The sequence below is a fragment of the Papaver somniferum genome, chromosome 2, assembly GCF_003573695.1.
Source record: "Papaver somniferum cultivar HN1 chromosome 2, ASM357369v1, whole genome shotgun sequence".
Classification (NCBI taxonomy): domain Eukaryota; kingdom Viridiplantae; phylum Streptophyta; class Magnoliopsida; order Ranunculales; family Papaveraceae; genus Papaver; species Papaver somniferum.
Window position 1 is genome coordinate 149415992 of NC_039359.1, and position 16216 is coordinate 149432207.

The 16216-nt window shown below is 36.2% G+C and overlaps 1 protein-coding gene across 1 annotated transcript; it reads left to right on the top strand.

Moving 5' to 3' along the window:
• The first annotated feature begins 12217 nt into the window (after positions 1–12217).
• Positions 12218–15483, top strand: LOC113349430. The gene is made up of 3 exons (XM_026593407.1): positions 12218–12575; positions 12798–13908; positions 14007–15483. The coding sequence occupies exons 2-3, from the start codon at positions 12803–12805 to the stop codon at positions 15316–15318; spliced, it is 2418 nt and encodes an 805-aa protein (XP_026449192.1). The 5' UTR covers positions 12218–12575; positions 12798–12802; the 3' UTR covers positions 15319–15483.
• The last annotated feature ends 733 nt before the right edge of the window (positions 15484–16216 follow it).

Here is a 16216-nt window from a genome sequence, read left to right on the forward strand (position 1 = left end):
ATTAGACTCAAGCTAATATCTTTCAACCGTTAGATCGAACTTAGCTTGTTACGCACAAATGAAAAGTGACTTAATTTAGATATGAGTAACCGTACCTATACGTGTATGCCTTTGTTGGCTCAACAATAGTTAACCAAATTTATCCATATGAACACTTTCATATCAACCTAATTCATCTTAATCATAACTAGTTCAAATAACGCAAATGAAATTTGTTCTAGAGTTGTTCAAATGTTTATATTCTCATAGAAGTATACAAGACACAGTTGAAGCAAAATCGATTTTGATTCACTCGAATAAATTCATGAACATTATAGCCACAGTTTGCAAAAGATTGCATTCCTTATTATATAAATGTATTAGTTCATGAACATACCGATTTTATAATATAACCTACTCAAGTATGCAAACGGGTACGTGATAGACACATTTTTGTGTCTAATTTGTCCTCAATGTCCGTATTGTTGGAACTCTATTTTTGTACTAATATTGTGTTTTTATGTATTTTTAGGAAATAAACATTTTTGGAAAATTCGGCTCGAAAAGTTGATTTTGGCACCCGGAGGACAAGTGTTATTCGGACTCTCGCTTTTGGATAAGGGGTAACCTAATTACTAAGGGGCACCCCCAGGTCACCCCCAAGGCATATGTTATTCGCACCCCTACTCTGGATAGGGGGATACCAGTTTCTTCCCCATTTGAAACTATTTTGGCGGGAAATTTCTAAACAGTTCTGGCAGAATTTCGATCGTCAAAATGAAGGGGTTATGGGTCGATTCAATGGCTGAAATTTGGTATAGAGATGTGATATAGGTTAAGGAACATAGTATGGGTGACATGATCGATCAAATTTGGCTGGAAGTTTCGGTATGATCCACACATCCAAAACAGAGCATGTGTACTGTAACACGAGCAAAATTGAAGTTCTTGTGTGCATGGGGGAGTTCTGCTGGCGTTGGAAGAGTGTTGAGGCGTGAATAAGTCGAATTGGAGCGTGCTGGACCAGAGAAAACGCGTGAAAAGCTAAAACAGGAAAGAAAATATCCGAAAATATTTTCTTTCACTTCCGAGGATTTGTGGAGTTATGGAGGAGATTCGATGCATGCTTCGGGTTTAAATAGAGTCCTTGGAGGTCAGAGAAAGGTTGTCGAGAGTTGGGAGGAGAAGAGAGGAAGTTGCAGAGGAAGAATCACGAATTCTCTTTGTTGCTGCTGCTGTTCGTGATGAAGATGAAGAACATGAAGAACGGACTCGCAAGGACAGTGGTTTATCAACAGTGAGAATGACTCAAGCCGTGGGTCGTAGGTGTGGGTCTTAGAACCAGAGCGACAATAGCACTTCTCTTTTATCGTTCTTTTGTGACGCTTCTTGTGGGTCGCAGATTACAGTTTTACACCATTTTCTCCTTTTCTCTTCATTGTAAACACCATTTGAGTAATAAATAAATATTTTGAGCGTGTTTTTATCATGACGAGTTAAACCCCGAACACTGGGGCGATGGAGGAAGCCTTATTTCACACTTGGGTAATTATATTTAATTCTTTTCATGACTTTTGCATTAATTTTAATAGAAATTATGATTTAAATTAATTAGTTGTGGTTTGATTTGATGGGTCATGCTTAGCTTAGATGATTTGATGTCCCATGCTTAACATTTACACCTAATATTTTGAGAATCTATCTTGGCAATAAATTAGAGTCGATATATTTAATATATTTTTCGAGCTATTATTGATAAAAGAATTATTATTTGAACCTTAAGAAATGAATTTGGCGGAATCCTAGTCCCAGTACCTCTCTACCAATTTGTCAATATTTTTGTATATAATTTTTAAATCTAAAAATTCCATTTCCTTCACAAGTCCGAGAGTTTGAACCTCATTACTACAATCCCACGAAAAAACATTAATCAGTACGCATACCTAAGTGGTCGGACTAAGTTTGGGTTCGCCAGTATGTGAACGGGTACGCATACCTTCCAAAACTAGGTTGAATTTCCGGAACTTGAAACTCACGCCAGTACGCATACCGGTATGCATACTAAGTTCTTGGACTTTCATTAACCAACCACTACGCATACGGGTATGCATACTATGGTTCCCCGACTTGGAATAACTTGCAACAGTTAGCATACAAGTATGCATACTGTGCTATATCCAATCATGATTATTTGTTCTAAACTCCAATTTCAATCATTGAAACATTCTTAGAAGACGACAATATCTATCTCACACAAACTATTAGCTTCTAAGCAATTTTCAAGTGATCGGATGACAATACGAAACATTACGAGTCTACATCAAATGACTGTCTCACACAAATCATGTAAGATGTTACAAGGCGATTTTCACATGATCATCTTTTGACTTTCGTCAAGAATATAAGATGAACTTGGTTAAAGCGGCTTACCAACACATATTTCAATAAATATATAAGCGAGTTAAACTCAACTCGAAATATCAAATGTGTATAATCGAAGTTTATATAGCTATACGAATTTTGTATTAAATAGGAGATAGAGTAGATAAACTTTTGAGTGATAGATGAGTTAAAGTATCCACATACCTTTTGATGAGAAGTTCCACAAGCTCCCCTTAGTAGTTCTTCGTCTTCAATCGATGAATGCCGTGAAGTCTAATGCTCAACTACACTTTCTATCCTAATCCGAGACTTAGCTATAAGTAGACTATAAATCAAGACTTATAGTTTTGGAAACTAAACTTGACAACAAGCTTGAGATAGCAACGCTTGCGAGTTCGACCGAGCAGTACTCTAACAATCTCCCCTTTTGTAAATTTTAGTGAAAAAACTATCAATACATATGGATTACAAAATAAATAAACTTTGTAGATTCCCATACAAATGCTTGATTTCCTTGGTTCTTCAACATTAATCGAAATCTTCGTCACTTCCAAGTAATCCAGTGATTCTGAACGTGTTCAACTCAGCTTCATAGTTGTTGAAGATCCGTATCTATAACAATGAGAAAACAGTAGCTCTCAATCATTGTTATACAGTGTCATAGTATTATCACACAACATCAAAGCCCAATTGTATCACAACTTTGACAACAATACTATGGTGATATGTATCACTCCCCCTTAGTCAATACTTCATCTCACAATGAAAACCATTTCCCCTTAGATAATGATCCGTAAACCATATGTATTTTTAGTGTGAACTACACATTAATTCTCCCCCTTTTTATCAATATAAATTGGAAAAGGTACGAAAACTAGTTGGATCCTAATGAAATTCTCATAGAGATGCTTCATGACTAAAAGAGAACATATCAACTTTGTTTCGATGATTTCACATAATCGAAACTTAGTGTATTCATCAACGAGTTTATAAAGATACCAGAAAACTCCTACAATATTCCACAGCCGCACTCCCCACAAAGATTTGGCAATTAAGCACAAGTTCAATTAGGAACTCTCCCCCATAAAATGTCATTCCCGAAAGAACAACAAGAGCGACCTTACTTTTACAAGAAAATAAGGATTTCTTTGGACATTAACAAATCTCATGAAACATGAATTTGTATCCAGAAAACTAAATTAAATTAACCACAAGAGAAACCATGATTAATTTAATAGGAAATGCTCAACATAAGAAACCTTACGGAGCCACACAGTACTTTCACATAGAAGTGGACCAGGGAAAGACCAATACTGCGGATATTCAAAGATTCATTCTATTTTCATCAATATTTGCATAAAGACATATAATAGACTTAATCTATGCAATCAAAAGTTCATCATATCTTCATCAATATTTTCATAATGACATAATACACTTAGCTTTTGACATATATGGGACAATCATAGTTCACAGACGCAAACCCACATATCCCATAACAATTTTTGCAAATTATAAAACCAATAAAGATTAATACTGCAAAATCATCTTCCAAATAAACTTTAGAGTTTAAAAAAATAAATCTAAAAATATTGCAAGATGAAAACCGTTGGTAATAGCTATGTGTACTCACAATAATTGTTATTCCAAACTCTAGTTATCCTTCTTAAACACGAGAATAAATTCTCATAAGAAGTTTCCTTGACAAAATAAAGACAACAAGAAAACATCAAAAGACTCATAAACCAACAAAACCAATCATGATCGGAAATCAAAGATCACCTCCGGAACCCCCACGAGTCTTGAGTCCTTTGAGATTGTGATTAACAACATCCACTGCTTCTTCAGAGAAGATATTCTCATTGAGAAGATCTTTAACATGTGTCTTCGTGAGAACAAGTTCTGAATTAACATTTTTCAACTCAGTTCTTAACACATCAAGACCCTTCATAGTATCAACGAGTTGCAGTTTCGCTTCCTCGAAGTATTTAAGAAAATCATGAACCACTTCAGCAGAAATCTCTTCATCGTCCTCAATGTTTGAAAAAATATCAGGAGATTGAGAAGAGGAGTCCTCAACTTCTACAAGGGTTCTTTTCTTCTTTACATCAAAATCGAAATATATAGCATTATCAACAAAATCTTCTGGAAAATCCCAAGAACAAGGTGGGGAAGACATTCTTGATAATAGAAAACCTAGCTAGAGTGAGATAACTCAACTCAATAGGAAGGACATATAAAATGTTCAGGGAAAACTTTTAGGGTTTCCAAAGTTGATTCGTGACATGTAACACGGGTACCCGTACGAACTCAACTTGACCCATAGGTGGAAAGCACAACAAAAAAAAAATGCAAACCAAGATAAATGTTTGGAAAGCAATATTTTTCTAAGTGAATATTTTCACAAAACTCGGCTCAATAAATTTTATATTCTCACAAGAGAAAAATCTAGAGCATGAGTGTAGAATTTGTGTCACATTAAAACTTCAAGAAGGAAAATAATGATAGAATCTAATACAAATACTTGTGAAAATGTCTGTGAATGATGTTCCAGCTAAGAATAATAAGAGAATATCTAGACAATCAGAAAACATTTTGACAGCAAATACCTGATCACATCTCACTCAACCAGGATTTTTTTTTTCGTGAGTGAGATTTCAACCTTGTGATTAATTAGCACAAGTATGAGCTTTTTGCCCATCAAATAAATGTTGTTCACAGTGAAACCTCTTTTTCCTAAATTTTTGAGGAAAAGTTTTTTGATGTGAAAAGTTACCATAAAACATACTATCATCAAGAAAAGACGCATAATATGAATTCTTACCTGAAGAATTTTGTCTAGAGGGATTCGACAGCCTGTTGATGAGATCTTTGTGTCCTTCAATTATCAAATTCAGGTTGTCTTTTATATCTCAATTTTTAATCGAAGAAGATCCTTGAATTCTTCTTGGACGATGTGTGTTAAGATGGCTTTTGCGATCTTGAACATTCGAAGAACTGACTTTCCTGGAAGGATTCACAGGGTGAGTACTACAACCAATTGGTTTAGACATACAAATGTCAGTTACACCTTTGAGAATTGAATCTAAGGTATGTTGAAATTGAACAATAGAATTGTCATTCAACCTAGATTCGCTCTTATGTTCAACACGTCCTTTTGAATCACAATAGAGACAAACTTTCGGATCACCGAAGTGATTAGAGTGAACAATATTAACACCTTCGTTAGGAGATATCTTCCTTCCGTGTGATGTGGAGATTCCTTGATAAGAGGAAGAACCAGGAACATCTTTTCCAATAGGAAGGGATTGCGATTTAGATTCTGGAATTGAAGTCTCAGTTGAGTTAGAAGCGATTGGTGGACTTTTCAGAACATCCTTGAATAGAGAGCTTACTCAAAAGACGTTCAATTTTCAAGGAATCCTCTTTGAGTTTAGCCTCTAGTAAGGTTCGTGAAGAACAGACTAAGGCGTTTTCTTCATGGAGAACATTTAATTGAAAGTCACGATCATTTACCATACTAATAAGCATATTGACTTTGTGTTTCAACCGATTCAATTTATCAGCCTGGATTCTAATAAGTTTTAAAATCACACTCTCTTTGGCTGCTTCCTTTTCTACTTCATAGTTAGACTCGTCGGTAAAATAATCAGGAAAACACTTATCAATACATGTATGTTTCGTTGGAGCACAATGATCATCTGAATTTGAGATAGAAGAATCTTTATCTTTAATAGATTTCAAGGAAACATAACTTTTATTTTTGATGATGCGTTTATCTGAGGTAACACAACTGTCCATAAAGTCAGTCGCTACAAACACAGACTTATAAGGTCTTAAATGTATTTGCCTGCTCTCATACCAATTGAAAAAGCATGGGTCTAACAACCACACCCAATATTTTACTTAGAAATATGTATGGACTAACTCCAATATACTTTCAAGAGAATCAACTAGACAGTCAGACTCAATCTTAAGAAAAGTATATCCAAGAGTCATATCTCTATTTCTCAATCCAATTTGCAATCAAACAAATAGGAATTTTCGAGCCTGATTGAATATAATAAATAACTTGGACGGTATCAAAAACCAATATCCAAGTGTCAATCAATTAAATCAACATCCAAATGTTGGATTCACAATTGATTGAACTTACGCACAACCTATGATATTTCAATTATATAGAAAATATAATGCGGAAAAGAAATAACACAGACACCAGAAGTTTTGTTAACAAGAAAATCGCAAATGCAGAAAAACCCTGGGACCTAGTCTAGATTTGAACACCACACTGTATTAAGCCGCTATAGAAACTAGCCTACTCCAAGTTAACTTTGGACCGGAATGTAGTTTAGCCCTAACCAATCTCACACTGATCAAGGTATAGTCGCGTTCCTTACGCATCTAGAACCACGCCGGATTCTTCGCACATGATTCCCTTAGATGATCTCACCCACAACTAAGATTTGCTACGACCCAAAGTCGAAGACTTGATAAACCAACCTGTCTCAGACAAAAAATTCTATTGAATAGATAAATCTATCTCCCACAGATATACCAATGAGTTTTGTTCCGTATTTTGATAAATTAAGATGAACATGAACCAATTGATATACCAGACTTATATTCCCGAAGAACAGCCTAGAAATATTAATCACCTCACAATAATCTTAATCGTATGGTAGTGAAACAAGATATTGGGGAATCACAAACGATGAGATGAAGATGTTTGTGACTAATTTTTATCTTGCCTATCGAAGATTAAATCTCGAGCAAATCTTAGAGAAGATGGTACTCAATCACGATAGAGAACAACAATTTATCTTGCCTATCGAAGATTAAATCTCGACCAAATCTTAGAGAAGATAGTATTAAATCACGATAGAAAACAACAAGATCAGAACACGCAACTACAAAGAAAATAGTTGGGTCTGGCTTCACAATCCCAATGAAATCTTCAAGTCGTTAACCTACTGGGTTTTAGAAAAACCTAAGGTTAATGGAGAATCAACTCTAGTCGTAACTATTATCACACAAGATGTATGGGGATTAGGTTCCCCAGTTCCTAGAGTTCTCCCTTATATAGTCTTCAAAGCTGCAGGGTTTGCAATCAATGTTACCTTGGTAACAAAGCATTCAATATTCACCGTTAGATGAAAACCTGATTAGACTCAAGCTAATATCTTTCAACTGTTAGATTGAACTTATCTTGTTACGCACAAATTAATGAAAAGTGACTTCATTTAGATATGATTAACTGTACCCTAAACATGTACACCTTTGTTGGATCAACAATCGTTAACCGAAGTTAGCCATATGAACACTTTCATATCAACCTAATTCATCTTAACCATAACTAGTTCAAATGACTCAAATGAAACTAGTTTTAGAGTTTTTCAATTGTTTATATTCTCGTAGAAGTATACAAGACACAATTGATGAAAAATCGATTTTGATTCACTCGAACCAATTCATGTACATTATAGCCATGGTTTCCAAAAGATTTGATTGCTTATTATATAAATGTATTAGTTCATGAACAAACCGATTTTAGAACATAACGTACTCAAGTATGCAAAGGGGTACGCATATCTAAGTGGCCAGACTAAGTTTGGGTTCGCCGGTATGCGAACAGGTACGCATTCCTTCCAAAAAAAACAGTTGAATTTTTGGAACTTGAATTTTTGCAAAGGGGTACGCATATCACGTCAGTACGCATACCTTTCAAAAAAACTTGAATTTTTGGAAGGTATGCGAACGGGAACGCATACCTTCCAAAAAAACAGTTGAATTTTTGCAAAGGGGTACGCATATCACGCCAGTACGCATACCCATATGCATACTGAGTTCCCGGACTTTTATTAACCAATAAGCGCACATACAGGTATGCATACTATGGTTCCCGTACTTGTAATAACTTGCAACAGTTAGCATACAAGTACGCATATTGTGTTATATCCAATCATGGTTATTTGTTCAAAACTCCCATTTCAATCATTGAAACATTCTTAGAAGACGACAATAGCTGTCTCACACAAACAATTAGCTTCAAAGCAATTTTCAAGTGATCCAATGATCAATACGAAACATACTGAGTCTACATTAAATGACTGTCTCACACAAATTATGTAAGATGTTACAAGGTGATTTTCACATGATAATCTTTTGATTTTCGTCAAGAATATAAGATGAACTTGGTTAAAGCGAAAGCTTACCAACATATATTTCGAGAAATATGTAAGCGAGTTAAACTCAGCTCGAAATATCAAATGTGCATAATCGAAGTCTATATAGCTATACGACTTTATCTCAAATAGGAGATAGAGTAGATAAACTTTTGAGTGATAGATGAGTTCAAGTATCCACATACCTTTTGGTGATGAAGTTCCACAAGCTCCCCTTAGTAGTTCTTCGTCTTCAATCGATGAATGTTGTGAAGTCTAATGCTCAACTACACTTTTTATCCTAATCTGAGACTTAGCTATAAGTAGACTAAAAATCAAGACTTATAGTTTTGGCAACTAAACTTGAAAACAAGCTTGAGACAGCAATGCTTGCGAGTTCGACAGAGAAGTGCTCTAACACCTACTGTTGACCGAAGTCAGAGAAAAATATTTCAAGTAAACTAAGTACAGTACCTACCACTATGAAGATGATTAAAGATCCTTCCAGCAATAAGAGGTACCAAGTGCATCGGCAACATTTCATTTGAAAGGAGAATGAACCTGTGTAGCACTTTTAACAATCAAAAGAATAACCATTAATGTTGAAAATTAAAAGACACACAATAGAATTTTGTTAACGAGGAAAACAACAATAGAAGAAAAAACCGGGAGCTAGTCCAGTTTGAACACCACATTGTATTAAATCACTACAGACGCTTGCCTACTATCAGACTATGGACTGGACTGTAATTGAGATCAATTGAACCTCCAAGCAATTCAGTTTAAGTCGTGCTCTTATATGTCACTGAACCCAACGTGGTTCTACGCATTTAATTCCCTTCGCTCATGTCCTTTGGAGCCTAAAAGTTGCTTCAACCTCAGTGAACACTTTTGATACTTATTTCCCTCTAACATAAAGCCAATTGATTTCTATTTCGCTAAGTTTCAATCAAGGTTTGGAAATCTGTTTGCAGTAGACAAGTCTTGCAAACCTCACGAATCCAGAATAGTTACACTCTTATGAAAGAGAAACACAAGGACGATCCAAACAAATCAAAGAAGAGTTCAAATATCTATCTCGTGGAATCATAAATTCTGAGATGGGGAAAACTTTTTGATTTCTATCAATCTTGATATATTTGTTTATGTCTCGAGTTTTGTTAGTATTGTTCTGATTTATTTCGCTAAAATCTAGATTGCATCTAACTTTCCACACATGTCAAGTATTGTTCTGGTTTAGTATTGTTTTATTTATTAAATTATAAAATGTCCATCCACTCACGAATCTGATTTTGTACATGCTCTTTAACGAGAGTATTTACGTATCATTTAATATCATCACGCCAGCAATGCTGCCAGAACTCAAACCCTTCAGTGATCAATTCTGAACGGCTAAGATTCATTCCGTCATCCTGCAAATAAAAGAGAGATAAAATCCCAGTCACATGTACTGAAACGGACGGAATCTTTCTAAGCCTCACCTCATTTTCTTCTTCCTTTTTCCGCCGCACTCTTAGGTTATAAAAAGTCCCCATAATCTACTAAAATTCACACTAAAAAAATCCCTAAAAACTCAAGAAATTTTTTCGTTTGTCTTATTTTCCCTTTTCTTTTTGTTTCTATCAAAAAAGAATCTCTGCAACTAAAACCCTCGAAATTGGTTCTAATTATTGGCAATGATAATGGCAACGAGAACGTATGGTGGCATACCAGATATGAAGATTCGTCTTAATGTCACTGATTAGTAAAGAACATTAAAAAGATGATGAACGGTGTTGAGGGGGGATTTTCGAAAGCCTTATCCTAGCCACAACACGCCCAATTCCCAAGAGAAGAGATAGAAGATCAAAAGGAAAAGTCCTCTTCTCTTGTATCTCATTTCCTTATCAATAGATATTCCCAAAACTTCTCCTTCCCATGACATCATGCCGCGTGTCTCTAAAACCTCTTTATTTACCCTAATTGCCACCCCCCTATTATGACCTCTAATCTTCCCTTTAGTTCCTTCCTTATCCTTCTCAATCCATGGACTCCTCCATATGGCATGGGTTTTAGTCCCCAAGTCCCCATTATACCTCTTGGGCTCGACCTATTTTAGGGACCTCTTGGCCCTATTAAAGGGTAGTTATTTTTCATGTACCAACAAACGAAATGGATGATAATGATCTCATCGATATTTTCATAAAAAGATGATGAAGATAGTAAGATGAAGGTTGATCAGGGTTTTGTTAATAGAAGATGAATATTATTATATTAGTGTATGGCTTATCTTTATGGTTCGATGATAGTAAAATAAAGTTGAAGAAAACGATTCGATTTTCAAAACTATTAGTCTAGCATCTCTGATTGGATCCAGTTTCGATCAAAATCATTTTGATATCTCAATCCCTTATGTGAACTCTCCACTGATATAATTTTCAGGTGACTATGAAACCCTAAATACCAATTTTATATTTGTATATTTCCCCGTTTTGTAATTAGCCAAAACATATTTGTCTAATTGGATTTTATTTAACCCAACTATGGGTTGTATTTAGTAACTCCCTTGGATAATATTTTAATTTTAAAGGCAGTCGTAGTTGCATCTTTTTTGATGACTACACACATGTAAATCTAAAAGCTATAAACTACTCAAACATTCAAGATTCAATATGAACAAGATGTAAAGAACATGAAAATTAAAGATTAACACAAGTATATAACGTGGTTCGGCCATGAAGACCTACGTCCACGGGAAAGAAGATGTTTTCTTTATTGATTATAAGGTCTTATCCTTGAAAGAACTACAAATGTCACTTAGACTTCTTATTCTCTCTTTCTCTAGATCCCTCTCAGGAATTCTCTGTAGAAAGACCATCTAAAATGTTACATAAGTTGTTCATCTCCTTCTACATGGACTGGTATTTATAGGCTAATTACACTCGTGAAGGCCTGGTCTTGCCGAGCTGGTGGAGTTATCGTACACCGCCTTCACCGCTTCGGACTGGTTCCATACTGTCCCTCGTCATGGGTTGTTTGGTTCTCCCCCCGAGTCGTCTCGCCTTGCTCGTCATCGTGTAGCCCTTCTCTGGAGAACCTCGTGCTCTATCACCTCTGGGTCGTAGTATAGATCGCCCGAGCTTTCTATTGTGATATAGATTCATCCACATCTGTTCTTATCCTTCATTAAATGCAGTCCTTCTTTTTAGACTTGACCGTCTGAGCGGATTAGACCACTCCTCACACGCGTCATTCATGTGGTGTTTGTAGCAGGTGCCTCGATTCAGACGAACTCACCTTTTAGAGTAGGATTCGGTGTTCCCATCCCATCATCTTATCATGTATTCATCCCTTAGGATGTTGACACGTGGCCATCGGGTATTTTACCCTCACAGCAGTCACACTTATTGTCAGGATGCGAACTCCCAAAGAAAATCCATCATTTAGTGGTTTTAACTCTTCTTGGAAAACCTTATGGAAACCCATTACTCCCAACGTTCAGTTGTTCATGCAGATGCTCTCGTCTTATGGGATTGGTTTTTATTTACAAATATGAGAATAAAAGTAGGAGGGGATCCTACCTTGCTTGTCATTAGACTCATTACACCCAGGGCCACCCTGACGCACTTTGTCTTGGGGTAGCACGGCACGTTAGGTCAATCAATTGAGGATATTTCAATTTCTTTTTCAAAGGGGCAGTCGATGCACTTTCCTTCTCCTCGCCCTCAGTTCTAAAACCCCAATTCAGCAAAAAAAAAAAAAATCTCCTTTACAGAAACTCAAGAAACCTCAGTTTTTCCTACATTTCATAACCTTAATTTCTTCAGATGGGTTTCGATTTGGGTATCCATATGAAGCTCCAACACTCAACATTCATCGTTTAATCAGTAATGGGAGAGTAAACCCAGTTTCTCCAACACTCACTCTCCCAAATCAATACTCAATTGCAACTGCTCGTCTGAACCCTGAATCGCATGGAGTTATTTAAACTACTTTGCGGATCCAATTCTAGATACAATTCGGGAGACAGTTGGTGGGATTGCTGCTACTTATTTCTGGCCTGGTTTTGAGGTAAATAAATGTTCTTGGAACTGTGATACTAAATACTGTAAGCATTATAGTCTGTTCCTTGTGAAGATAGGGTTGATAATGTGTTAGAATATTTTAACTTGCCTGGTATAAAAAATTTAAAGACTATTAGAAATAGGAAATTGAGATAAAAAAAGAATCCTTCTCCCTGTATAGTCCTTACTCCTTACCTTCATTAGACTCGCCAATCCTCTCTTTCTGTAGCTTCCATGGAAGAAAAGAATTCATCATCAATGTCAGGAAGCCAAAGAACACAATTAGGCGAGAGAAGCGCGGGTGGTCGTCCACCCGTTCCGAAACCTGCACCTTGGCTCGTTTTTCAGCATGGAAAAGGTATGAAATACCATGCTTTCTATGATCCATGTGAACCTAATAACAAAACATGCACCAAATTTATACCAGAACTAAGTGGAAAAATTTATTGGCAAAAGCCTTGTTTCCAAGGGTGGTTAGTTATTCTGGATATTTTTGATGAAGATGCTTGTGCTTGTCATTGTTTTTTGTGGAATCCTGTTTCCATGGAGTCGGTTAAATTACCTAATTTGTTTCAATGGTTAACGGATTATCATTTCTACAATTGTGTTCTAACTTTACCTATGAGTAACAATATTAAAGAATCCATGGTTTACTTCCTCCTCGAGCATCATACTACTTCTGAGAACTTACTTGTATATAGTCATCCTGGAGCTAAACAATGGCAGAGTAAGTGTTTGGATGAGTATTACGAAGACCTTAGCCGTTTTGTTCGATCCTTTCATTACTTGAAAGGTAAGTTATACATTTTATGTTACTCAGAATGGCACATAGAGATTGAAATAAATCAACAACAACAACATCATCTAGGACATGATCACCATTATAACGATCAAACCCTATCTGTAAGAAGATTCCAAGTGAAAAGGTACCCATATCTTCAACATGCCGCAGGATCTACGACTTCGTTAATATCCCATCATGTGGAATCTTTTGATGATATCTTCCGAGTTAATATTTTCTTCAGTCTAAGAAATATGAATAAACCTTATGCACCTGCCTCAATATTACAAGTCCTGAAGTTGGATTTCTCTTTAATGGCTTGGGTTGAGGTGAGGAGCTTAGGCGATGATGTACTGTTCATTGGAAGACAAACTAGGGCATTTTGCTCAGCGGCAGATATGGCTCTTAAAAGGGGTTGCGTCTTTTACACGTTACCAAATGATAAGTCCCTCTACATTTTTGAAGTAGAAGATGATGGTATTACAGTTGTCTTGCCGTTTTCGAAGCTACCAACGCCATGGTTCTCTGGGGATTGGATAATGATTCCTACTCCTGTCAGGTACACCCGGAAATGCCCTTTACATATTCCTTTTTCTTTTATATAACCGCAAGTATTCTGTATTCTTATAGTATATATGCATGGTTTTAAATCTGTAGGAGGAGCGGTGGAAGAAGGGGAATAGAAAATTTGTTAGGTAGAGATGACAAAGAAGAAGATTATAAAATTATAGAGCTGGCAGATAAACTGAACAAAGCTTGCATAGAGGATTATTACGAGGAGGCTGGTCAGGATATAATTCATAATGGAGGGGAATTAGAAGAAGTAGAACGAACACCTTGGTCCATTATTAGTAATGACATTGTGGAGCTGATAGCTAGTTATCTGAATCCAAAGGATTTCGCACAACTTCGTTCCATCTGTAGAAGAAATCGCTCAATATTTCCTGAAATATACCCGTCAAGAGCAAGTTTGTTTCCTCTGTTGGTTTTTAACTCGTTTGAAGATAATACTGGCACCATCTACAATTTCCTGGATCCAATGCATAATGAAATGTACTCCATGAAGAAGAATCTCTCGGAATTGCTAGCAGGTGCTACAATTCGTTTTTCAAAGTATGGTTGGCTGTTGCTAGTGTCGAATGACATGAAAACTCCATTCTTCTACAATCCGTTCACAAAAGTGATGATTCGACTTCCTGATTTTCCTAATGTTAACCACAGGTTATACTTGAGTGGTATGTCATTCTCATCTCCGCCTACTTCTCCAGACTGTGTGGTTTTTGCGATCGAACAAATTATCGGTAATATAATCTCAATCTACGCCATTAAAAGAGGAAGCTGTTATTGGAGGTCTCGTGTCCGTCTAAACTCTGATGATTCTTTTGTGCCATGTTTCAACAATTCAGTGTTCTTCCAGGGAGATTTCTTTTGCCTAGATTACGCTGGAACTTTAGGACGTTGTGTTGTTTATGATGAAGACAAGATCAATACTCTGGGTTGGGTAGTTTACAGCGAGTCCTTAAAACAGTTTAATGGAACATTCCCCAGTTACCTGGTCGAATGTAATGGACAACTTTTAACAGTGAATGTTGGGCGTTTCGGAAAACCAGTTGGAGTGTTTAGTCTGGATTGGGCGAAGAAGGTCTGGGTCAAAGTTAAAAATTTGGGGGAATATATGTTGTTCATCAGCAATACATCTAGCTTCTCAGCAATCGCTCCTCCAAATAGTCGAATGGAGAACAAAATCTACTTCCCGAGGTTACAAAAAGATGGAAGAGGTTTATTATTTTATTCTCTCGACACAGGTAAGTATCATTATTCTCATGGAAGGCGAGCACAACAAAGTAATACTGATGCTGCTACAGATTTCTATGATGCGAAGGAGATGTGCAATAGCACTTGGATTGAACCTGACTGGTCACAGAGCACTCCAACTACTCATGAAAATCACTTCAATTGGTCTGCTTAATTAGCTACAACTTTGTGCTTTTTATTTTCTGTCTTTTTTTTTCCGTTCCTTTGCCTTTCCTTTTATAGTGTTATCTGTTGGGATATTTATTTGTGAACTTGAATATTGTTATCCACCTGGGATTATTGTGTAACAGCAAAGTTGAGATAGTTTTTTCCAAGAATATCTTTGGGCCCTTGGAAATTTAATTCTTAGCCCATCCTACTGTTTTAACCCATCCAGACTTTCAGATTAGGTCGCAGCATTCCACCAAGTATAACATTGAATTCAGCCAAACTGACAATTTCAGTGAGATACTCGTTTAAGAAAAGAGTAGGAATGCTAGTAATTTTGATAGAATACAGAAACTTATTAGGAATCTTAACAGTGGTATGATGTAGAGGGGGATTTTTGGAGACGGAGGAAAAAATGAAGGTAGGAGACTAGATGATAGAAACAGTATGTTTTCATCAAAAGCAAACTTTAAGAAAAGAAAATCTCAAATTGAATCTCTTCATAATAATTTATGTATTTGGTTGTTAGAGGAAAGGGAAGAGATTGCTGAGGAGCTTAAAAGACATTTCTGGAAATGAATAGAACTACTAGACCTCCCTGATCATGTTTCTTATTTGAATAACGTGAATGTTTATATTTCTGATGATGAATGTTTTTTACTGCCATGCCAACTGCCAAGGAAGTTAAACAGGTGGTGTTTGAGATGAAACCATGCACCACACCAGGTCCAAATGGTTTTCCATCCAGTTTCTACTAGAAAATGTGAAAACAGTGGAGCTGATATGGTCAAAATGGTTGTACAATCCTTTCGGCATTCTCATCATATGTTAAAATGGATCAATCACAATTTTTTTTGCTCTTATTCCTAAGAATAATTGTCCTAAAATCATAATTTCGGCTCAAA

Excerpts from the sequence above, each read along its gene's own strand:
- LOC113349430 (XM_026593407.1), top strand. The coding sequence starts at position 12,803 with ATGGAAGAAAAGAATTCATCATCAATGTCAGGAAGCCAAAGAACACAA. Across the intron at positions 13,909-14,006 it reads ATGATTCCTACTCCTGTCAG|GAGGAGCGGTGGAAGAAGGG; the intron begins GTACACCCGGAA and ends TTAAATCTGTAG.